Source organism: Silene latifolia, chromosome Y, assembly GCF_048544455.1.
Source record: "Silene latifolia isolate original U9 population chromosome Y, ASM4854445v1, whole genome shotgun sequence".
Lineage (NCBI taxonomy): Eukaryota > Viridiplantae > Streptophyta > Magnoliopsida > Caryophyllales > Caryophyllaceae > Silene > Silene latifolia.
In genome coordinates, this window is record NC_133538.1 from 444540370 (window position 1) to 444566896 (window position 26527).

The window sequence follows — 26527 nt, forward strand, 5'->3', positions numbered from 1 at the left end:
AGGTTTCAGTGGTAAAAAGTACCATTTTGGTGCAGTCTGGGATGGACGTGTAACAGCAAATTTTGTATCGCAAAATAAATGTAATACAAAATAGGAAACAAATGAATTTTTATTAATATCAGAAAGTTTATGTGTACAATCTCTAATGTATCCTCTGATTCTAAATGCCGTAGTAGATCACGTAAACGCTGTCTATAGTAGAGGCACGAACGTTGGATTTGAATAACACCTGTAGAGGTTGTATGCACTCTGTAGGAGGTGTCGATTTGTATTCTTGAGAGGGTCACTGCGACTTGTTCTCTCTTGAATGCTGTAGCTTGAACTTAAATTTCTTGGGCAGGCGGCACGGTTTGGTGTGCTTGTTGATCGCTTGCAGAGGTGTCTTGCGAGAGGAATCTATAGAGCTTTTGTGTCTTCTTCTCTCTGAATTTTATGATTATGATTTCTCTCACCCGAAATGAATGAGAATGACTCTATTTATAGATTTCAATTCCCCTTGGTGGACTTTTTGGATTCACAGCCCATTTACGGGTTTATTAGTGAACTTGGCCCAAATTTGATCTTTTTCGGGTTTAATGATCCGGATAACCCATTTTGTAACACGAATCGACCCGTATATCATTTAATTGGGGCAAAATAACTAAATCGAGCTAAAATTTAGTGTTAACTCGATTTTATTAATTATTTTATTTATTCGGCACTTTAATAAATTTTCAGTGCCTACAAATTGCCCCCTCGGGACCTTGTCACGTGCGCCTTTTTTGGTGTCTTGATGTGGCGAGGTCTCGATTCATTTTGGCTTTGACTTGGAAGTCGATGATGAGCACCCTAACTTGTCGTAAAGGGAGTTTTTTTTTTTTTTTTTTTTTTTTTTTTTTTTTTTTTTTTTACATCACCCTGTCATCTTTTAGACTTGGCGGATGACATCTTTTGTTTGACTTGAAAGTCGTCAGGTACTAGAACTCGTCGTTACAGTGACCTTTCATTTTTTTAGTGTCACCCTGTTATTATCTGATTTGACGGATGAATTTGTGTTTTGACTTGGAACTCGAGGCGTACCCAAACTTATCGTAAAGATGGCCCATTTTTTTTGTCATGTCACCCTGTTATTATCTAACTTGGCGGGTGAATTGTTTATTTGACTCTTTAATGCTTTATCAACTGAGCAATCTCAATCTAAAAAGCGATCATAAGCCCAAATTACTTGGTTAGTCAAACATGTACGTTGAAGTCCACGTGAGGGGTGAATTCTTCGGGAAACAAAATAATCAATTGCGGAGTTCCCTAACTTTTGCCGTTTCTATTCTTCGGCTGCAAGCTTTTTTTTTTTTTTTTTTTTTTTTTTTTTTGAAAATAGGGTTTAGAGACCACCCCCATGCCTATATATACTCGACAACCTCCATGCTCATCAAAACATCATCGCCTTTTTTTTTTTTTTGGTTTAATCGTCGCTTGAGATTTCCAAGAGCACAGGTATGCTTGTTCGTCCCTTCTTATCTTGCTATAGCATTACCAATTATAAAACCATAATTGGATAAGAATTTGATTAATTTGACTACTCTTCACGGCTGCAAATCGTGATTGTTCTTTTTTTTCACCTATTTGTTTTATGGTAGCTATCTTCACTTTCTAACATTCTTCATTTTACCACGCACGCAGTCAAGTATTTGTTCTCGAGCTTTGTGGCTAGCCGATGAAACAGGAGGGTCTTATCGGCGGCGGCGCTGCCACTTATTTATGGAGGTTATGGGGCCATTTCCTTTTTAGCATTGTGACCAAAAGGGGCGATACTGTTGAAACTGACGCCGGATGAGGGACGAATCGACGACTTGTCTTAGAGAGGGTGAGTACTGATGAGCCATATCTACATCACACTCAGGTTAGCAAGTGTAATTTCTAGCGTGACGGTTGTTACTGCTTGAACTCTTCTCTTAACGCCCTTTTTCCGTTTCATTTGCAGCAGCTACTTCTTCTATATTCAGCGGGCTAAACCTCCAAACCTCAAGATGGGTGGCACATTATTGGTGAGGTGGTCCCACCACGTCGATGATCGTTGGTGTCGTGTGTCATCCCGGGGCAATAGCAATATTCGTCGGTCCGTCCTCATACTCTGTGTCGAGGTCGCTTATCGCAAAATTTCACAGTACATGGTGGTCTTGATATCTATGAAAGACTGACGCCCGCACAAGTCACACTTGTTTTTTTATAGTGTTTAATGACATATGAGAATTGCAGACATTTGTTGACTTTCGTCCACTTTGTTGATTAAAACAAACAGATCATCATTATTTATGAATTATATATGATGTTGATCGACAACACTTGTCAAAATTCACACTTTTTTTCTTTTTTTTTCTTTTTTTTTTTATGTAGTGTGAAAAGAAATAAAGGCGCATGATGATTTTGGATTACTCCGGTCGGATCATTTCGACTCTCTTCGGAGTTGTCATGCAATGTACCCGATTCGTCGACCGCATGAAGTTTTGGGAGGTACTCCGGTCGGATCATTTCGATGCTCTTCGGAGTTGTCATGCAATGTACCTGATTCGTCGACCGCATGAAGTTTCGAAAGGTATTCCGGATCATGTAATATACCGACTCGTCGACATGAAGAAACTATGAGCTAATCCGAGATGGGTCATTTTGGTTTCTCTTTAGAGTTACCATGCAATGAACCTAGCTCGTCGACTGCAGGAGGTGTAAGAGACAAGACTGTGAGCTACTCCGAGTCACGCAATGTATTGACTCGTCGACAGGAAGAACAAGACGGCGAGCTACTCTTCTAGGAGATGTAATGCACTTGTCGACTCCAAGAGGCTACACAATGCATCAAGTCAACATAGTTCAAAGATTGAAGGTGTTTGTTTGGAGGTGTGGGCGCACTTGAGCTACATGTTCACCTAAGTCGCCTACGTACTTGTAAAGCACGAAGCACTTTACAAGATCAAGCCGATGTAGTTCATAAAGAGGGATGATGTTTGTTTGGAAGTGTGGCTGCACTTGAGCTACATGTTCACCCAAACTGCCTACGTACCTGTAAAGCACGAAGCACTTTACAAGATCAAGCCGACGTAGTTCATAAAAGGGAAGGACATTTTTTTTTTTTTTTTTTTTTTTTTTTTCTTTTTTTTTCTTTTTTTTTTCTTTTTTTTTGGGTATGCAGTTTAACCTCTTACTTAGGAGCTTTCACTGTTGAGCTTCAAGAATAGTAGCACTTCAAGAATTTTCCGTTGATTGGACCGACACGCACACCGTCTTCATCAACAATCTTATAAGCACCATTTGTGTAGACTTCTTGCACCACGTATGGGCCATCCCACTTAGAGGTGAATTTACCAATTGGTTTGTGAGATGTGATGATTGGCCTTCATACTGCAAGTACCAGGTCTCCCACTTGGAAAGAACGAGGGCGCACCTTTTTGTTGAATGCGCGTGACAACCTTGCTTGATAACATTGGAGCTTTTGTTGAGCCTCTAGTCTCTTTTCATCGAGAGCTTCCAACTCTGCTAATCGCAACTTGTCATTCTCATCATCTGTGAGTCCCTCCTGAATAGCAATGCGTAAGGAAGGTATCTGCAACTCCAAAGGCAGCACGGCCTCCACTCCATACACCAATGCATACGGGGTTGCTTGAGTAGGTGTTTTGTATGTGGTACGGTATGCCCATAACGCCTCACCAATTCTTTCATGCCAATCTCGCTTTGACTTTTCTACTACTTTTCTCAACAAGTTGCAAAGAGTTTTATTGAAGGTTTCAGCCAAACTATTTGCAGAGGCATTGTACATGGATGACTTGTATTGTTTGAACTTGAATTTTTCTCCCAGACTTGTCATCAGATGGTTGAAAAATTGTTTCCCATTGTCAGTTGTGATACGTTGAGGTACACCATATCTCAGAGATGATTTGGGTTCTAATGAAGTCCACAACATTTTCTTTCTTCACTTCCCGTAGTGTGATGGCTTCTGCCCATTTTGAGAAATAGTCAGTGGCGGCGAGGATATACTCGTGTCCATTTGAGGCCTTTGGAGTAAGAGGTCCCACAACATCAAGTCCCCAAGCTTCAAAAGGCCATGAAGAAACAGTAGGATGCAACGGCTCCGGCGGTTGGTGTATGAAGTTTGCGTAGAACTGACAGGGTTCACATTTTTTCGCAAAGTCCATACAATCTTGCACTATGGTTGGCCAGTAATACCCCATTCTCTTTACACGATCATGAAGTTTAGGCCCGGATTGATGAGCACCACAAATGCCGAATGAGCTTCATGCATTGCTTTCGATAACCGTCCTTGCTTAGACACCTCAACCATTGGCACGAGAAAGAACGTCCTCAGAGAGCGTCCCTTTATAGTGAATAAACTTTGGAGCACGTCGACGTATCTCAACCTTGTGTCTGGGATCATCAGGTAATTTTTGGTGGTCCAAGAAATCAATGATAGGTTGACGCCGATCATCTTCATCAGCTGTGTAGACGCATATCATGTTGGTTGTGTCTACATTTTCTTCTCCTTCAAGCAAAGATACTTGCCCAACGGTTGCAGATCGGGACTTACATGACTCTTCTCGCCCCCAGTGCCAAAGTGGTCGCAAGATTAGCAAGCGCGTCAGCCAACTTATTGGCACTCCTTGGTACATGACCAACATGGATGTCGTCAAGTTGATTCAGCAGTTGTAATGCCCGTTGATGGTAGGGGATCAAGTCTTCCTTTTTCACTTCATATTCACCAAGGACTTGGTTGACCACTAACTCTGAGTCTCCGTAGATGTCCATATCCCTGACGCCTATTTCAATCGCCATTTGAAGGCCGAGTATAAGGGCTTGGTATTCTGCCATATTATTTGTACACAACTGAGTGAGTGTAAAGGCATATGGCATAAGATGATTTTGTGGAGTTACGAATACAACTCCAGCTCCAGCTCCATCTTGCCTTGCAGCACCGTCAAAGTACATTTGCCATGGAGGTAGGACGTCCACATAGAAAATTTCTTCTCCTGGGAGGTCATCTGAAATTTCCCACTCTGCTTTGCACCGGATGATCAGCAAAGAAGTCGGCGATAGCTTGACCTTTCACAGCCTTTTGAGGCACGAACACCAAGTCATACTGCTTAAGCAACATTGCCCATTTCGCAAGTCTTCCAGACAAGACTGGTCTTGAGAGTATGTACTTGATTGGATCAGCTTTTGAGACCACATGTATGGTATGCGCCTGCATATAGTGCCTCAACTTCTGGATGGCAAACACCAAAGCAAGACATATCTTCTCTATAGGCGCGTAATTCAACTCAGCTCCAACCAAGGTACGACTCAGGTAGTAGAGTGCTCTCTCCTTGCGGTCTTCAATTTCTTGAGCACACATTGCCCCCAGTGAGCGTTCTTGTGCTGCAATGTAGAGGACCAGTGGCCTTCCTGGAATTGGTGCCCCCAGCACTGGCGCGCTGGCCAAGTACTTCTTGATGCTATCAAAAGCATTTTTGCATTTTTCATCCCATTGAAATGGAGCATCCTTTTTCATGAGATGGCTAAACGGCTGGCAACGCCCGGCTAAGTTAGAGATGAACCTTCGGATGTATGCCAAACGTCCTTGCAATCCGCGCAACTCTTTCAATGTCTTTGGTTCCGGTATTTCGTTGATAGCTTTGATTTTTGTTTGGTCAATTTCAATGCCTCTATGCCTGACCACAAAACCTAAGAACTTCCCAGATGTGACTCCAAATGCGCACTTGAGTGGATTCATCTTGAGTTGACATTTTTTAAGTCTTTCAAAGACGGTTCGAAGGTCTTTGATATGGTCTTCTCTTTTCTTTGATTTGATAACCACGTCATCAACATAACACTCTATTGTTTTATGCAGCATGTCATCAAAGATATTTTGCATTGCGCGTTGGTACGTAGCGCCAGCATTCTTCAATCCAAACGGCATGACCGTGTAGTAGAAGATCCCTTTTGGGGTTCGAAAACCCGTTGCTTCTTGATCTTCAGGTGCCATATGTATTTGATTGTAACCAGCAGTACAATCCATGAATGAGAGGGCTTCATGACCAGTGGTTGCGTCAATCATCAACTCTGTGACTGGCAAAGGGAAGTCATCCTTCGGGCACGCATCATTAAGGTCTCTAAAGTCGACACATATGCGCAATTGTCCATTCTTCTTTCTGACTGGGACAATGTTTGCTATCCAGGTAGAATATTTGACTTCTCGAATGAAACCTGCTTCAATGAGTTTGTTGACTTCCTTTTCAATTTCAGGTACAAGTTCCGGTCTGAAACGACGTTGAGGTTGCTTTTTGGGACTAGTGCCTTTCTTGATTGCTAGACGATGAACGCAATTTTGGGGAGTCCGGGCATCTCTTTATAGCTCCAAGCGAAGACGTCCTTGTACTCGACCAACAACTTGTAGTACTCCTCTTCTTCTTCCTTAGTCAGCAGAGCACTAACATAAATGGGCCGAGGATCTTCAATAGTTCCCAAGTTGAGTTCCTTGAGTTCATCTACAGTCGATTGCCCCCCGTCTTCAAGTGTTTCAGGGGCCTCATCCGCCTCAAATTCTTCGTTCTCGTCAGGTATCTCTTCTACTGTGATGTGATATGACGACGTTGTGATTTCTAAGTCACTTGACTTCTTTGTATCACAGGGACGTGAAGATGAAGGCACAATCTCTTCGGCATTCTTTGCGACCAAGTAAGAACTAGTACGCGCCTCCTTGCTTTGAGCGGCTCATGTTGGATGATATCCACTACTTGCATACGCTTCATGCGAGATGGTATTGCGCTTCTCAAGTCATCGCTTACTCTTACTTCTTCTTCATTTTGTGTTGCAGAAGTTGAGAGAGGACGACCCTTGCCACTATTCTTCTTGGGAGCCCCTAGTCGACTGAAGACTGTTTTTGATGGACCGCCCAAGCGTTCATGTATTGCGCCCTTCTTATTTATGCGCAATGAAGGTGTTGACACTTTGACTTTACTTTCTCCTTGATTGCTAAGCCTAGCAAATACAGAAATGTGTTTGGTTGAAGCACTTGGTCTCCCTAACCTTGTGAATATAGAAGGGCGACACTTTTCTGGAGGTGGACTTATTCGATCGAAGACTGAAGATGGATGCATCTTTTCTTCTCCTTCATTTTCTTCGACCTCTTCTACTGTGATCTGCTGAGAAGACGCAGTAGCCCCTTTTCTACGAGCACCAATCTTTACAGGCGCAGGAGACTCATATCCGAGCCCGGCCCTGGTTACCATGAAGCTCCCATCTTGCTTGAATACTTCATGTTGTGCTTTTTTAAGACCGTACGGCTCAACTTCTATAACTTTGCCAAGAGGAGTCGGATTTGTAAAGTCATATCCAGCCTTTTCCAGTAGCTTGTAAGCATTGGAATCAAATATCCCTTTGTTTTCTTCATTTGATGATTGACTGGATGAACAGACGAAACCATTCGGAGGAGGTCTCACAATCTTCGTTTGAGATGAACTTGGTAGAGGTGTAACGACTTTGGCCACCCATTCCTGCTTGAACACCAGACTTGACTTTTTATCCTTAGGCTCTATCTTTGGTGTTAGGCACTCTGCAAAAGGACTCTCTCCATCTTTGCGGCGAGACTTTGGGATGTAGCGTAGTACTGGTGGTGTAGTTTTCTGCGGCGTCTCTTGCTTCTTGGGTGATGCCACAGGAGTAGCTGTTTTGTTGACCTTGTCTACATCTTTCTTAACATCATTTTCTTTAGCAGGACTTGCAGCTTCATCTTCTTTGATGATGTTCTTTTCCCGCTTACCTCCTTTTCCCGTTGAAGAGATGGTGGTTGGCATGAACTCACCGGGAAGTACCATTCTCTTCAAAGAATTTTGCGTCAGCGAAGAAAGAGTCGACCTTAGAGAAGGGTTTGGCGTCTCCGTCTATCTTCCTTTCACCACCACGATAATATTTCAAGCATTGATGGAGGGTTGAGGCGACAACTCCGTTTTCGTGCTTCCAAGGTCGTCCCAAAGAATAGTTTGAACGATGTCTTGCCATCCATGACATGGAACAACGTGTCGGAAGAAAGATCACCCATGGTAAGGTTCACGCGGATCATGCCAACTGCGCGCTCCCCATTCAAGTTGAAACCATGAATCATTGTTCGACTACTGGAGAGTTCATCCATCGTGATCCCTAATTCGTTCATGGTTGCTTTTGGCATGAGATTGACTCCTGATCCTCCATCTATTAAGATGCGCTTGACCTTTTGCCCCCGGATGTACCCGGACACATAAAGTGGCCTGTTGTGAGGCTTGGATCCAAGAAGTAAATCCTCATCTGAAAAACTCAAGGCTGCATTGCATGAGACACATCCAGTTGATTGCTCAAGAGGCTCAATTTTTTCTTTCATCTTGCCCGCATATAACTCGGGCTTCTCAAGTCCTTGAATTATCAGCTGACGCTTCTCTTTAGGTAGATAAAAGATTTGCTTCCATCCCATGTTTGTAGGAAGGGCGTCAAGAGCAGCCACTATTTCGTTCTCCTTTTCAGAATGCAACTGTTGTGCCAATACCGCATCATCTGGGCCTCCTTCATCTATCTTCTTTTTATCATCACCACCTTCCGTAGCTGAGACGGTGCATACGGTAACCTTGTTTAAGAAGTCTTGTGGGAAGAATTCTTTTAAGGTGACGGGACTCGGTGGTTATTGCTCAGGTACATCGATAGGCAAGACATGTGGTTTGATCACTGATTTGGGCTTTTTCTTTCCCTTCGTCTTGCGAGGTTTAGTCTTCTTTGATTGTTTTCTTCGACGGTGAACAGGTTGCGCTATCTGTCTTGTTTGTTTCTTTGACTTCTTGCGCGTAACCAAAGTCCAACCTTCATCGTCATCTTCATGCTTCTTTTCCTCATTCTTATTCTGAGGAGGTAGTTTTTCTTCCAATGACATTGGAGGTAACGACGGCAATGACCCTTGGATCTGTAATGCCACAGGCTCAAAACTTCCGAACTGCAACATATACACACATTGTCCTTGCCGTGTAATCGGCTCGTCAAGTTGCTCCAGGACTACAGTAGTTTGATTTGTGGTTACTGTGTCCTCCAAGTCAAGAATGATCTTCCCTTCCTTGGAGAGCTGCATGATCTTCTCCTTGAGTGTTATACACTTTTCAATAGGATGACTCACCAGCCTATGATAACGACAGTAATTAGGATCGTTTGTCTTGTTTGCTTGCTCAGGGTGCTTGGACTCTGGCAATTGTATAACCTTCTTTTCCAAGAGGTCATCAAGCATTCCGGACAAGTCAGAATCTGGGAATGGATATTTCTTAGCCTGCAACTCTTTCAATGTAGGCTTGTCTCGTTGGTAGTTGTAAGAGAATGACTCTTTCTTCTTTTCATACTTAGGCTTTGACGAGATTTTGACAGTGCACCGCCGGTTTCGACGACCATTGTTTCCTTTGTCGACGATTTGGAGTTCTTATCGCTTTCTTGAACTCCTTCTTTTCACTTGGCACCTTAGAAGAACTTGGTCGAGCACTACCATGTTCTTTGATTGTGATCTCCATGTCATGGGCGCGGGTAGCCAGGTCTTGGAAGCTCTTTGGCATGATCCCTTTCAGGATGTAAAGAATGTCCCATTTCATCCCGTTGACGCACATTTCAATCTGCCGACGCTTCACTTAAGCGATCCTTACATTCCGGACTCGGCGCACGCCACTGTTGATGTAATCGACGACAGGCTCATCTTGCCATTGAGATGTCTTTGTCAATTCGCTCATGCCGACGACATGTCCGTGCTATAGAATCGTTGAGGAATTCATCTTCCATGTGACCCACTGTCAATTGACTCGAGTCCGGATCGTGTACCGCCGAACGCGATCCCTTTGAGCGAACGAACGAATCGCTTCACCAACGATCACCTTCTGTTCCAAAGATTGTTGCATGTCTCGACGAAGTGGGCGATGTGTTGCTTTGGGTTCCCCTTCCCGTTGAACTGTTGAAATTTTGGAGGGCCGATAGCCGGATGGCATGCGCAGACCGTCAATCCTCTTAGTGTAAGGCTTGATGTAGCGTCCACTACTTGTCGAGCTATCATCCAAATGACACTTGATCGTCTTGGCTATTAACTCCTGCAGCTTCTCTTCAAAGAAGTTGCTTGATCTCATTCTTTGGCTTTTCCCTATCCTCGCCAACTTCTCTATCGCTATCAACATCCCTATCGGTGTCACCATGCTCGCTCTCGACCTTCCTGTCACGGAGTGCCACCACCTCTTTTTGGAGCTCATCAATTTTCTTGTTCTTTTCTTCACTCTCCTTCATCATCTTTTCAAGGAGATCATTCATTTTCTGCATTCGATCCTCAAGAGTATCGCCACTTATCACCATGACTGAAGCAACGTTAGGAGTTGAGGTTTCTTTCTTCTTTGGCGACGCTTTGGGTTTGCATGGAGAAGCCTTCTTGTCAACCTTAACACTTCTAGTCTCCTCGCGTGAAGGAGAAGAGGCGACCAGAGGGGTCCGTAGCAGCGCAGACTATGGAGGCGACGAGAGAACTTGCGCGGCCTAGTTGGGACGTGTGCGAGCGTAGATCGGCGCAAAGGCAAAGATTGACATCACCTTCTTTGCCATTCCTCTTGTGGAGATGCCAACCGATCGCGTAGCGGGGAGGTAGCAAAGAATGGGGGTACCCTGCAGGATATCTGCGTAGGTCTTCTTGGATGGACTGGAGGAGGTGCTTTGCTTGGTAGACATCTTCTTGTTTTGGTAGACTTGAATAAAACAGCAGTAGAGATGAGAGGTAGAGATTTTCACGTCGGGTTCACCAAAATTTGTAAGAGAATGACTCTTTCTTCTTTTCGTCGGGTTCACGTCGGGTTCACCAAAATTTCTTTTCACGTCGGGTTCACCAAAAATTTGTAACAGCAAATTTTGTATCGCAAAATAAATGTAATACAAAATAGGAAACAAATGAATTTTTATTAATATCAGAAAGTTTATGTGTACAATCTCCAATGTATCCTCTGATTCTAAATGCCGTAGTAGATCACGTAAACGCTGTCTATAGTAGAGGCACGAACGTTGGATTTGAATAACACCTGTAGAGGTTGTATGCACTCTGTAGGAGGTGTCGATTTGTATTCTTGAGAGGGTCACTGCGACTTGTTCTCTCTTGAATGCTGTAGCTTGAACTTAAATTTCTTGGGCAGGCGGCACAGCTTTTTGGTGTGCTTGTTGATCGTTGCTTGCGAGGTGTCTCTGCAGAGGGAATCTATAGAGCTTTTGTGTCTTCTTCTCTCTGAATTTTATGATTATGATTTCTCTCACCCGAAATGAATGAGAATGGCTCTATTTATAGATTTCCAATTCCCCTTGGTGGACTTTTGGATTCACAGGCCCATTTACGGGTTTATTAGTGAACTTGGCCCAAATTTGATCTTTTTCGGGTTTAATGATCCGGATAACCCATTTTGTAACACGAATCGACCCGTATATCATTTAATTGGGGCAAAATAACTAAATCGAGCTAAAATTTAGTGTTAACTCGATTTTATTAATTATTTTATTTATTCGGCACTTTAATAAATTTTCAGTGCCTACAGGACGGTTCTGATCACTTGTCAAGTCAAAGGCCGTTTGTCTTTTCAGCCTTGAAGACATGTTTAAGCAAGAGATGTAGTCGACATTGTATGGGTCGTGATCGCGCTAAACTCAAGAATATACCGTTGGTAAAGGTTGGACTTGGAGGTTCTACTGTCTTCTCCAGATTTACATCTCTGGAAATGGTCGTCAGTTCTAAAAGAGAGATTTGTCCAATCCAGTTTGACGCTTTTTATCATTCACCGCGTAAGAGGCGTCGTCTTTGTATTTTTAACGAGTCTGTTTGGTTTACTAGTTGTGTTACTTAGGTTTCTTCCAGCTTAGGGGTCTCTAATGCCCCTTGGTTTACTATGTAGTTGTGTATGTAATAGAACCTTATGTTTATATAAAATAGTACACATTTGTCTAAAAAAAAATAAAAAAATTAGGGTACTCTTTCTGTGGTTACAAAAAATGTGTTCTATACCCTCACAGTACAAAATGTCAAATGACCGAATTACCCCTCACTTAAACAAAACAATATGAGTGGATATCAAGGGTTGAGTCGTCATTTCGTCTTCTAAAATTGGTCTTCAGCATATAAAAACAAGCCAAGCATCACAAATAAAGGGGTAGCAATTCGACGGTGGTCTGGACTCGGGTGGTGGTCGGAGTACTAGCAGGACGACGACAGAAGGATTGGCCTGCTCGAATTGTGGTTGATGTGGTGGTTGAATTGAGCAGCTATGGTGAATATTAGTGGTAGCGGAATCGATATGGGGGCGAGTTGGAGTTCGTATGGTGGTTCGAATTGGTTGAAGGTTGTGGTGGTGAGATGGTCGATTGACGGTGCTGCTGATGGTGTTGTGCGAGCCGTGGGCAGAGATGGAGCAGCGGAGCTGCGATGTGGGCTGCTAACAGGAGAAAGAGCAGCGGCGGTGAGAAAGGCCGTTGTGGTTTGGTTGTTGTCGAGATTGCGGACTCGGGATGAGCCTACTTCATGGCGGTTGTGAACGCACTTGGTGATGCAAACTTGAATTGTTTTGGGCTGCGGAGTTCGGTTAGCTGACTCGTTGTGGCCTGATTGAAAGCACCTGTTCTGGGCAGCTTAGTGCGCTCGGGTTGCACAAATTGATAAGTGTGTTGGTGATGTCGGGGTTGATAGTGGCTGCCGGCGGTGAGGCTATATGCTGGAATGATTCTTTGGGACGATACTCGGGTTTTGATTACGAGTTGAGTGAATGCAGAGGTCAGCAGAGGAGGGTGAGATGTTGTCTAATGGTGAGAATGGTGGGTGTTTGATATGGGAGTACTGATGATAAGATAGCAGGGGAGTTAAAATGTTGAATGAGTGAAAAAGGCCAAAATTGACCTTGATTTTAGTATTTTTGTTGATTTCCTCAAACTTTACCAACCCGTCTTAATTCCGTCTCGACCCGATTTACTTTTCAATTTCCGTCTTCATTCACGAACTAGTTCCTGCCCAAAATTTAAACAACCAAAGAGTACCAAAAACCACTAATCTAACAATTATTCACAATAAATATAATAAAACTAATAATTACTAATTAAACTAATAAGTGAGCTATTAGACAATTAAAGCACACAAAATCGAGTTGGAATAAGATATAAATGAGGGGTAAAACGCGACCAAAATACTATTCATCAGCTACGCTTTGCTGGGCCTTAATAGTTTTGCTGGCCTTCTCATTGCCATCATGCCCCTAACACTCATCTAGCCCAATTTTACCCACTTGCACTCACCTTAACAAACACATCTCTCCTTCCTCTTGCACTTTTTCACTCTCCTCTCCGTTGTTGCCTTGAATTCCTCTCTATCATCTCCCACGTTTCACAAACACCTTTTACTTTTAGTATCTTCAAAAGACAAAGGCACTGCCAAAGATGGTGTCGATGGCAGATTAATCAAGAATGCAAGGAGGATCTTCCGACATTGGTTACAGTCTCAAATACCAGGTAATTACATATTCTAAACCCTAATTTTCTTGATCTTTAATTGAATTTCTGTAACACTAATTTTCTTCTTCTTTAATTGAATTTCTGTAACCCTAATTTTCTTCTTCTTTAATTGAATTTCTGTTGTGATTTAGCGTTTGTTTCATCTAGGGTTTATTTATGGTATTAATTCATAGTTCATAAATGATTATTGGTTTCGTTACACACTCTTTTTTTTTTTTTTTTTTTTTGCTTTGCCCGCTGTTACAGACCAGCTTTGATAATATTTAACTCACTTTTGGTCCGCATTTGTCATTTTGGCTGATTTGCCGCTGATCCTTTGAGAGATTGTTTTCTTTGTTCGAGGCTAGGGACCTTGTCTATAGAATATGATCTATTTCGAAGAGGTAGACTATCTTTTAAAGCAAGAGTTACGGTACTGAGTGTCTTCAAGCCATCCGACTCACTGAAGATCCACCCTCTTTTTATAAAGTGATTTTGTTGACTAAGAATCGTAGAATAAAGATAATGCTTCGGTTTGAAAACTACGCCTATCAATCTCAAGTCTTGAAGATTATGTCGTTAACTTCCGTTTTGTATGCGGTTCTGTGTTTGTTCTGTTCTTCACAACTTACATGGCCATGGTATGAAACATTCACACGCTGTATGCTGCTGTATGTGTTCATTTTTAGAGACATACATGATTACCCTTGTAAAATACGTGTTTTTGGGATTCCCAATAATCTAGGCCCACTTAGGAAGGCCGCAAAGCGTTTCATTCTGGATATGTTTAGCAGTTAATAATGTTCTCAGAAAGGCAAAATGGATGTATATTTCCTGATGTATGCTCACTGGCTATAGCAATACTGATCCGACCCATGCCTTTGACCTGAAAACGAAGATAAATGAAGTAACCCCAATGAACCATTAGCCAGGGTATTTTATGGTATATCTATATCTGTGTCTTTATACTAGCCTGCTTATTATGAATTATAATATGATTGTTTGCCTGGTGTCGTAACAGATGAGGCTGGACTATACACTCCACGCCAAATGGGTATATCTTGTATATAGTCATGTTTTGAGAAAAAGGATTTTTCTTTTCCATTATGGCTAGCTCTTTTTGTTGAAGGAACTCGCTTCAGACAACCAAAGCTGTAAGATGCACAACAATATGCTATCTCTAAAGGGTTGCCTGTCCCCAAACACCTTCCCCCGTACAAAGGTACCGCTCAAATTTTTTTCTAATCATTCAAATAACTAGATTTCAAGCCCGGGCGTTGCCCGGGTCATATCAGTACAATGGCTTCAAAGTACTTATTAGGATATTGTTGTAAAAAACGACTACTACTTTGCATTTTGGTCACTTTTGCTGTAACAGAAGCAAGAAAGAACAAATAAAGAACAATAACGCACAGATTTACATGGTTCACTATCGATGTGTTAGCTACTATAGGGCAGAAGGGAGAGAGTTTTATTGATATGTGAGGAGTTTTCAGATTACAGATTCAGACGGTATGATAAACATGACTGATAGGGAGAGGCTTCGAGAGTTTATATAATACTCTCTAAGACCTAATACAGAATGACCTAATAAGGCCCAAAACAGACCTAACCCAATAACAGATACGGATACCGGCATAGTCGTTCGAAGCGGCGACTAACAGAATCAAGGCACAAACCCAACAACTTTGTATACTCAATACCAAAGAATAATAAGATGGCCATGGTTCTTTTAAGAGAACTCTTTTTTCATGATATTTGATGCCAGGCATGTCAAAAATGATTCGACCTATAATAAGTGTATCTCGTGACTCAAGATTGATTTGAAATACCAAGCTTTTAGGAACATATCAAGGTGATAAAAAAATGATCTGATTGGGTTTTACTTGACTCGTCCTTAAACTGGACGGCCCGTAACAACGTATAATGAAAATTCATAATTGTTATCTTTGTTAGGATAAATAGGTAATTATCAAACATCTTTCTAATTGGTGGCGTTAGACTATGGCATCAAGATTATGAAAACATATAATCCATCTTAGGATCCTAGCTGTTAACTTAAAATTGTAGGATGAAGCAACAATGAATGAATATGCACTTTAGAACAATTATTATTCCAATCTAAATATGAGAGGAATACAACGTAAAGAAGTAAAAAGCTAAATTCAACATCACCAAGTCAAATTAAACTTTTCAACTAAAGAAATTCATTAAACAAACTACATTCCGAGTTAAATTCCTAAACCGAGAAGGGAAAACCTTAGACCTAAATTAACAAATAAAACCTACCTACGAACAAAGTTAACCCTAGATAATTAAATAATAATAGAAAAAATTATTAAGAGCTAAGCATGCATGCATCAGTTGGCCGGGATACTTTCAGTCAGACTCGTTCCCGGAGTCGGCCTTTTCATTGGATCCTCCCTTGCCACCACCACCTCCTAGTCTTAAATAATTTGTAGTGACAAAATCCCTCTTGCAAAAACATCGCAAGTTCATCATATATATACTGCCTCTATCCCTATCAATATCTAACGTTTGTTTTTTTCCCCTTACAAAATAAATCAAACGTAAACTATTCAGTGTCAGAGTAATATTCCTTTCGACGTACAACCTTCATCAGTTCATCATATGCATACCCTCAAACATAAAATCTTATAAGTTCGTAAATTATATTCTTTTCGTCTCAATTATTTGTTTATCTTCTATATTTTTGGTGAAATATATTTTTATCAAAGGTAAATAAATAATTTGGACGAAGGGAGTAAAAAATAATATGGTTCCTTACAAATTGACAAACAACAGAAGAAAAACTCTACGTTAATTAGACACATCTTATTGTTTGCTCCAAGTTAACAGTTGAGTAAGATGTAAAAATCATACGGAGTATATCATTATACATACAATGAAAATAGCGTTGAAAGAATGATAAAAAAAAATAGAACACACATCTAACTTAAACCCCCTTCAATAGTTTATACAATATAAAGTATGACTAATAACTTCAAAGTTTTGGACAAATACAAACACGTGTATACCAAGTAGTCCGTATTAAACATTAAAAGTGATAGACTTTTTAGGAGTTTAGATTCATTAGAATTCTTTTGTTTGTAGCTCAAATCTCCAAACTCATAAGAATTCTATACGATGTAGTTGTTGGATATCACTCACTATTCATCATATTTATATATTGAGAATTGAGATGCATATTGTGGACATGGGCCACGGGGGCGCTTGGAAAACAAGCGTTTGCATATTGTGGAGTCGCCACCAATTTTTATGGAAAATTGGAACCGTTCGAATACCTCGTGTCATGTCAAGACACAAAGTAGTGACATGAACACCAATAACTCGTTACCCTTAGCATTCTATGTCTAGAATGACTCTCGTGGATGCCAATGAACACGGATGTTCACAGAGATCTGGAGTAAGGGGTGAGGGTACGTATTAGGAAGCTCTTTTGATCGAACACCTAATCCCGCCCGCCTCGATAGCGGCATCTACTAATGATTAGGGAAATTGTCTATACTCGATATATTGTCGATTTATATGCATGCAATGCAACATCCAACTTTTAAATCCTAACATGCGAAGATTTAACTAAGTCGGTGAACACGCAATTTAGCATACAATTAATGTCGAAGTAGGATTTAATGCTCAATTACATGTGAAGGCATACAAATGATACAAGAAATATGATAAATATAATAAACAAAATTACAATAATGAAAATTACAATAATTACATTGGGTTCATTGATTTATGTCGAAAATACCTTTAAAACGGATGATTTGAGAAAAAGAATAAAAGGAAGAGTTAACGAACAGATCAGTGGGTGATAATACGAATAATAGTCCATTAATACATAAGCTAATTAAACTAGGTCAAGCAACAACGGAGTTCGAGACGAAACTCAACCTGAATAGGCGCAAGAGACCGCGCCTTTGGAAGAGGCGCAGCAGATCTCGTCTTCCAAGGGTGAATTCTGTTTTGAAGCGGAATCGCAAATCGTTAATGTTCGTGGGTTAATTTAATGATTGGTTTATAATATATACTCGGATAGAAGTGATTATCAGGTTATTTACATGTGAATGATGGTAAAAAAAGCAGTAAACATGGATGAGACGGATACGAATGAATAATATGGAAGAATGATTGATTAGCGACATAGGTGAACAAAGAAGACTAAACATGATGAATTAATAACGAATTAATGACGGATAGACAGATGGAAATATATCAAAGGTCGAATTCTAGAAACTCAATATGAACAAATCGAATTTGTACAACCCGGATTGAGTTTAATGACGAAAACCCTCAAATATTGGATTTCTTGGGATTTAAGTCGAATTTAAATGACAAATTATATACTAATGATGATAAATTATGTACATGTGAAATTACTATGTTATTGTACCAAAGAATTAGCAAAAAAAAAAGAAGACGCAATTACGAGAGATTTAGGAAGAAGAAAGGAAGCGAGAATCGCGGCCCTCACGAAGAGGCGCAGCAGTGCTATCAAGCTCCTTCAAGAGGCGCAGCGATTCTTTGCGTCCTTTCTCGACGGTTTGTTTTCTGGTAATCCGTAAAAAGGTTTTAAACGAGGTTTTATAAATCGGTTTTAACAAGTATTTTCGACATAAACCTTACATTAGTGATACAAAAAGTAAATAACAATAAATAAAAGAGAGATTATACACCCTCAGACTTACATGTTTGACGAAACGAGAAGGACTAAGTTATCGATTAGTGATGCTCGACTCGAACTATAATGCAAATATAAAAGTGCCCTCGTAAGAGGAAAACGATTAGATTAATTAAGTTGTTGATGTGGAGTTGGTCAAATTGGTCGGTCATGCAAACGAGGCTGGTACTCAGAAGGATCCGAGCTTACGTGGTCGAATGTTCAAGCACGTAGACGCCAAAAAGTAAGAAAAAAGGTCTAGAATGCAAAGGGAGAAGAGAAGGGCGGACACTCGCGTGAGAAATATGAGGAGCGAAGGCTCCTATTTATACTAATCACGTGAAAGAATTTAGGGTTTCGGAGAGTCTTTGGAAGTGAATCTCGGAAAGATATGAAAAAGATACGAAAATTACGCAGAAAAGGACCTGGGAAGAGGCGCAGCTGCCACTGCGTCTCTTGGAAGAGGCGCAGCACCTGCTGCATCTGTTCCCAAGTGGTTTCCTCCTGCGGAAGAAAGATTTTCGTGTTTGAGTTATGGAAGGACGGAATAATTCGGTTTTCCTTAATATTTTATGTGAATATTACGGGAAATTGTTTACCAAAGGATAAAGATTGTGAAATATTTATAAAAATATGGAATAGAAATATCCGGAATATTCCAGAACATCCTGACTCGGGATTTAACGGTTATCAGAAAATGAAGACGGTTTTAGGCCCGGACTCCAAATGTACTCTAATTACTGCCAAAACGACCGTAATGACACCTAGATGACAACCAAGAGGTAGACATAAATGTTTGAGCGATCAATTGACGATAAACTTACGAATTTTCACAAATCGTTCCGCGTACCAAACATGCGGCCCAATCATCACCGGGTGGTTTGCGGGAGGTGCAGAAACGAGGTGTCTACACATATACACTATATATAATTTGTTGAATTCTTTTTATATTACGAAATTTCCATCGAAAATGTGTTGACTTTGATATAATTGTAATACACATGCAATTTCAAATTCTCATTAAGAATGAGAATGGCGATGATATAAACTCGCTTAGTTTATACAAAAGATTCATTTATTTCTTTATTTTTATTCATAAATATAGACCCGTTAAATTATAGAGATATGCGATCTTGGCCTTTGAGAAAACGGACTCTTGAGAGAACTCTTGAGAGAATCAGCTTATTCCTTATTGCAAGTATATCATATTCAGCTAGTCTCCATTAGGACAGAGGTATCCATGTAACTCATGATGAACAATGTCCTCAATTCCGCCAATCAATAGTAAATACTCACTATATTGGATATACTGATATACATATGGCTTTGACATAAGATTTAATGCAAAGTTCTATACTTGGAAGGGCTATGCATTCTCTCATTCACGCTTCTTTTTGACTAAGCAAAAATGCAGTTGACAAAGTTTTCGAGTATGCTAGCATGTCCATAAAACTCGTACACCATGATACATACCATATATACCAACATATATTTTAAAAAATAATTCTCCTTAATGGAGAGTTGCTCATTCTAAAAACCACAGCCGCTTCACCCGTCTATTACCCATCCGCTATCGCCCATTAATCACTATTATGTCTGTTATAATACATCATAACACATCGATCGAGCATAAAAGTTGGTACGAATTGATAAACTAAAAAACTTCAGGTCAAAAGCTATTTACCATTTAGTAAAAGCACTCTTTTTTTTCCTAAGATAATCACTCAACTAATCTTCCTTTATTATATATGACAAAGAAATCAACAAAATTACGAAGAAAATAGCTAACCAAATACTCTTTTTTTTTTTTTTTTTTTGGGAAAATGTAAAGTTATCATTAAAAGCTCAAATTCGCCAAACATACAATATTAAGGCATAGTTATAACATAACTTCTTTAGTAACTACAAATTTTATCCACCTAATTAAGTACCTCTACCTTCTTACTATTCAGCTTACAAGACCGCAGCCGTAGCCTAACATCATTCCTAATCTGCAAAGCTACCAGCTCAGGTCTAAGCAACACCAAATCAGCACGACATCTATTTCTACTCTTCCACACATGATAGATCAATGCAGCCAAAATAACTCCTATAACCCGCTTCTTGCATAAGGATCTAAACCTTTGGGAGCTCCACCACTGCACACAATTCTGAATAGGAAGATTAATACCACACCAGTCAGAAACACACTTACTGCATTGTTTACTATACTCACAATGGAAGAATAAATTGTTATGATTCTCAGCAACACTCCCACATAGATAACACTGGTTAGACTGAATAATATTCATACCCTGCAGCCTGTCTTGTGTCAGCAGCCTGTTCTACCATGTTTGGGCATCACCCATTTATTAATCCAACAGGGGAACCAGGGAACATCATCATAATCAGGAAGTAGCCAAGAGTAACCCATCCTGATAGTGTAGGGAACCTGCACAGCTCTCCATGTCTCATCATAGAAAAGAGGCTTCATTAGGTTCTTTGTATGACAAATCTTACGCCAGGACCAACTTGAATTAATGGTAGGTTCATAGTCACACCAAACTTTTTCTCTGATGTAAATTGCATGAACCGATTTTACCCATAAACGATCCTCTTTGTTCTCTATCCACCACACATACTTTGCAATGACAGCTTGATTCCAGAGCAATAAATTCTTAAAACCAAGGCCACCTTTCTTCTTTGGTCTACACAACTTTTACCAAGCCACCAAAGCAGGACTGTCTCTCGTTGTTTTCCCATACCACAAGAAATCTTTGCAAATAGAGTCAATCTGCCTGATGACAGTCTTGGGGATAATAAAAATGCGAGCCCAGTAATTGTGCAGAGCATAGGAGAGATGTCTAGACCCTATAGCTCTGATTCTACTTACAATCTTATCCACCGAACACTGGCAGTCCAACACTGACAAACGTTTGGGGGAAACACTCACACCAAGGTATTTAAAAGGAGTACTTCCTCTCTTCATACCAGTAGCCTGCTCTAACTCCTGAATAAGCCCCAAAGCCATCCCATTGCAGTAAAAACTCGATTTATCCCTATTCATCTGCAGACCAGAGGCTTTAGAAAAAAGAGAGAAAACATTCAGCAACAATTCAAAGATCCCCTCTCCCTTTTACAAAAAAGAATCAGGTCATCCGCAAAACAAAGATGGGAGAGTCCCACCTTTTTGCATAAAGGATGAAACCTAAAACTCTTGTGCTTCTGAGTAACCAGCAGAACCCTACTCAAATACTCTAAACAAAGAGTAAAAAGGAGGGGTGAAAGAGGGTCACCCTGTCTCAGTCCCTTCCTTTTTCCCCTGAAAGAACCCAAACACATCTGCTAACCAAATACTCTATAAATTAAATTATTACAAAGAAAATAGTTAATGAATTATAAACGAAACTATTATTTGGAAGACTAAATATGTAATTCGCAAATAGTGCCCTAGTAATAATTGAAGACGTAATATAATTTTGATTGATTTCCTGAACCTTATCTCAAATGCTATAGGACTCTCATTGATTTTTCTAATTATCTAAATATATATACGTATAATTTGTTCTAAATATTTTATTTCTGTAGATAATATGCAAAAGTTATTGTAACACCCCGCGCTTTCCTAATATTTTTTTAATAAACTTTTAAGTAATTTTTATTAAATAATTATTATTTAAAGCTTATTTTCATAAAATATTGTCTTAGCCGTGTAACGGTGATAATAGTGTAGATTTTAATAATATTATTCTCCGACTCGAGTTATAGTAGACTTGGGACGAAAATTCTAGTAGATACCGACTCATTTTGAGTTATTGGTCTTAACTTGACTCATGGGCCTTTTTTCCCCTCTTTTCTCTACACAAAACCTCAACTAAACCCTCACAACTTCATCTCCCTCACTTCTAATTTCTGAAATTTCCCAACAACCACATCACCATTGTTGAACCTTCCCTTACTAACCCTAAAATCACCATATCTCACTCAATTCTTCACCAATCTCGTTCCTTTTCGCGCCATTCTCTTCCTTTTCTCATTTCCCTTCTTTCTAAGTAAGAAAGTTGCCATCTTTTCCTCTATTTCGAAATTCTCATCTTACAAGGATGTGGATTCTTGACTTAATACCTTTGTTTTTGTGTTTAGGGGAGAACTTGGACAACCCGGAGGAGGATAGCTACATCATTGACGAGTCTTTAGAAGATTGAAGTGCAAAAAGGTAACGGTGATGGGTTACTCGACTTTTATGTTAAAATTGTGTGAATTGTGTAGTATTAGACTCACATGAATGTTAAATTTGGTGTCTTTCATGCTTTTTGGTGATTTGGTGTTGAGTAGAATACTTGTATGACAATTCTCACATGTTTAAGGAGTAATTTCATGTCTTGTTGTAATATGGTGAAATATGGGATGATGTTAGTGTAATTCCCTCATAATTATTTGATTTAAGCCTCACTTTAATGACTTATAACCCACCCCATATGTTAATTACATCTTGAAAGTGGTAATTTTCTGAGTATTCATCATGTTTAAGAAGTATGAAATGATTAAATGAAAGATGGTTGAATTTGGAAGGCTTTAGATGAATGTTTGTTGAGTTTTCGTATACAAAGTGATCCTCTGCACGGTGGGCGGCAGCCGCCTACCCAACCGGCAGCGCGTCTTTGCATTTCTGACTTGTAAAAATAGAGAATTAAGCCTTTGTAATCCCCTCCTGGGTGGGCAGGCACCGCCTACCCAACCGGCAAAGCTGTGTGACATGAAATTTTGGTGTTTTTTATAATAGGGTGTATCCCCGGTGGTGGGCAGCCAATGGTCAACCGCAGAGAATACACAATGTGAAATGTTGAAGATTAATTGACTTTAGCTTGTATCCCTCGCCGGGTGGACCCAAGAGCATGCCACCCTACAGAGGATACACATTGAATGTTTTTGACCTTGTTTCCTTTAGCTTGTATCCCCTGCTGGTGGGCGTGGCAAAATCGCCACCCTACAGAAATACACCCTCACCTAATTTGACATTGTTCACTATAGCATGAATCCTCCGTCGGTGGGCGGCAATGGCGGCCCACACCGTGCAGAGAGTACCCGATGTTTCTCATACCTTTATACTTATGCACGCTTCACATGAATTGTTTACGTTATGTTTGTGCAATATTTTCCACTCGTATTTGTGACCCGAGTGTGACGTTTTACATTGTGAGACTACTCGACATTCCTTATTTATTTGCCCTCGGACATTGGGTCACGGTTAGGTGCCATTGTTTCCGAGTTGGGCTATTTTTCCTTCCGCCTCTTCGGACCGGGGGTCACGGTTAGGTGACAAGGTTCCGCTTGAGGTTACTCGACTTTCGGGCACGGTTAGGTGTACCATATTTCGAGTCTTGGATACGATTTGGTATCGTTTGTCGAATCGGGTGTCGTCCATCCCGAGAGTCCGCCAGTTTAGACTAGGACCGTATTATGATCGTCGTCCTACCAAGAGGTTGGAGTCTAGAGGGTTGTCTTGTTTGAGTCTATACTTTGTAATTTGTCTTACATTTGAGTCGAGTCAATTGGTGACCGTTTGACCTAATTATTCTTCTCTCATTTATGCATAACTACTCTTATTGCATTTTGTATACTAATCATGATTCTCTTGTTACCGTAAGTATTTATTCTTATGCTTGTTTATTTAATTACATTCCTAATTACTTGTATTTTGACATATTGTGGCTGGGAGAACCCTGAGTTACTCCCCACTGACTGTGGCTTTCATATTTATTATGAATGACAGGTTGGTGATGAAGCTTAAGTGGGGAAGACCGTGTGAGCTAGCGAGTTCTTACCTTGGGCCTTATTTAGCTATTACTTTAAGAGACTCACCTACTTTTAGATTCATGTTCATTCGTGGGATATCTTTTCCCCAATAAATAGACTTGTATTGTAAACTTAAACTTAACTATCTAAACTTATCTATCGTGTTGGTGTTACCTCGCGTTGGACTTCACTAGAAGCCTTAAAAGTTTTAAAAATCTCGTGTTTCCGCCACAATTTACTAGTTATATTTAGTTGCCTCAACGAGGGGTGTCACAGTTGGTATCAGAGCATATATTGCTCCCGACGCACACACGTGTACCCCAACTTAAATTTCTCACTTGACCTTGAATAATGAATGAGAGATGGGTAGAATTAAGGACCTAAGTTGGTAGCCTTTTTTGTATGTTTTGTGATAGGTTCTAACTTGTTTGCTCTTGTGCAAAAGATGGTACGACCAACCAATGTGGAGAATGCTATCATGCAAGCCCTCACACAAGTGCTTGCTAATCAACAAAATGCTCAACTGCTCCCCGCACCCGGTTAACCGCTAGCAAGGAAGCTATGCTTGGATTGCAAGTCAACTAGCAAGGAACAAGGCTAGGACCTATGGTGGTGAAGTGGATCCCGTTGCTCTCTCGGAGTGGTTTCGTGATATGGAAAAGAACTTCTCTCTCTTTGATGCCCGAGAGGAGGACAAGGTGAGATTAGCCTCTCACTTTCTTGTGAAGGAAGCCGATAGGTGGTGGACTTTGACCGGTCCTACCGCTACTCAAGACCCCAACTTTGATTGGAACCGCTTCAAGTCACTTGTGGAGACTCGCTTCTATACTAAGGAGCTCAAACAACAAAGATTGAAGGAGTTCATGGACTTCAAGCAAGGGAAGCTATCAATTCAAGCCTACACCGACAAGTTTAATGAACTTGCTCATTATGCCTCCAAGTTCGTGAAAGATGAAGAGGATCGTGTCTACTTCTACAAGAACAAGTTGAATCCTAAAGTGGAAAGCATGGTGAGAAGAAACTCAACTACCTTTGTGGAAGTCTATGATGATGCCATTTGGGCCGAAAGCTCTTTGAAGGCCATTGAAGAAGAAGCCAAGCCCCACTCCTCTTCTCATTCTTACCGTTCTAACTTTCATGGCAAGAGACCATTTGTGCCTTCTACTCCAAACTATGCCAACAAGAGGAGGTTTGTGCCAAGGATACAAGACCATGGAGGACAAGGACCAAGAGTTCAAGAACCTAGAGGACAAGTTCCCGCACCAACTAATGAACTTGAGAAGGACCGTAAGTGCTACCATTGTAGACAAGCTCTACACCCCGGAGTTGGATGCTATGGCAAGCCCTTGACTTGCTTTCATTGTAAGAAGCCCGGACATCGTGTTGCCGATTGCCCCGAGAAGAAGAATGCTCCTACTTCAAATGCTAGGCCAAGAGGAACTATCTTTGTCATGAGTCGAGCCGAAGCCGCCGCTCATCCCGATATCATTACGGGTATGTTCTCAATTTTTGATCAACCTTGCCTCATTTTATTTGATACCTAGCATCTCTATCTTTTATATCTTCCAAGTTTTCGGAAAAACTAGCTCTTGAGCCCATTCCTAGTGAGGAAACTTCTATATCCTTACCTTCCGGGGAAATGTTCTCTTGTTCCCTCACTTTCTCCGACATTCCTATTTCTATTTCGGAAACCTTGTTTCCCGCTAACCTACTTCGTTTTCCCCTTGAGGAATTCGATGTGATTTTGGGTATGGATTGGTTGTCAAAGTATGATGCAAGATTCGAGTGTAGAGACCAAAAGATTTGCCTCAAGAGTCCGCTAGGCACCCGCGTATCCTATAAAGGAGCTCGTTCCCAAGAAGGTGTGAAATTGATTTCCGCTTTGAAGTTGATAAGCATGAGGAGGAAAGGTTACCAAATCTTTCTTTGTGTGGTGACTTCTACCTCCCCTCCCTTACCAAAGATCGAAGAAGTGCCTGTGGTTTGTGAGTTCGCCGATGTCTTTCCCGAAGAGTTGCCCGGAATTCCTCCCGAGCGTGATGTTGAGTTCTCTATCGACCTTGTACCCGGAACAGGTCCGATTGCTAAAGCCCCGTACCGTATGGCGCCAACCGAGTTGAAGGAGTTGAGAAAGCAACTTGATGAGATGATTGAGAAAGGATTCATTAGACCTAGTGCCTCACCTTGGGGTGCTCCCGTTCTCTTTGTGAAGAAGAAGGATGGATCCATGAGACTTTGCATTGACTACCGCGAGCTTAACCGTGTTACCATCAAGAACAAGTATCCTCTACCAAGAATTGAAGATTTGTTTGATCAACTCAAGGGTGCTTCTACCTTTTCCAAGATTGATTTGAGATCCGGTTATCATCAAATTCCCGTTCGTGAGTCCGATATCCCTAAGACCGCCTTTAGCACAAGGTATGGACACTTTGAGTTTAAGGTGATGCCCTTTGGTTTAACCAATGCCCCTTCCATCTTCATGGACCAAATGAACCGGACCTTTAGTGAGTTCTTAGATAAGTGTGTTGTGGTCTTCATTGACGATATCCTCATCTACTCCAAGTCCGAAGAAGAGCATGCCGA

General features: G+C 40.8%; 1 protein-coding gene across 1 annotated transcript; it reads right to left on the bottom strand.

The window, feature by feature from the left end:
- Nucleotides 1-4548: 4548 nt before the first annotated feature.
- LOC141632721 (uncharacterized) lies at nt 4549-4950 on the bottom strand. Its single transcript, XM_074445239.1, has one exon. The coding sequence runs from the start codon at nt 4948-4950 to the stop codon at nt 4549-4551; it is 402 nt and encodes a 133-aa protein (XP_074301340.1).
- Nucleotides 4951-26527: the final 21577 nt, after the last annotated feature.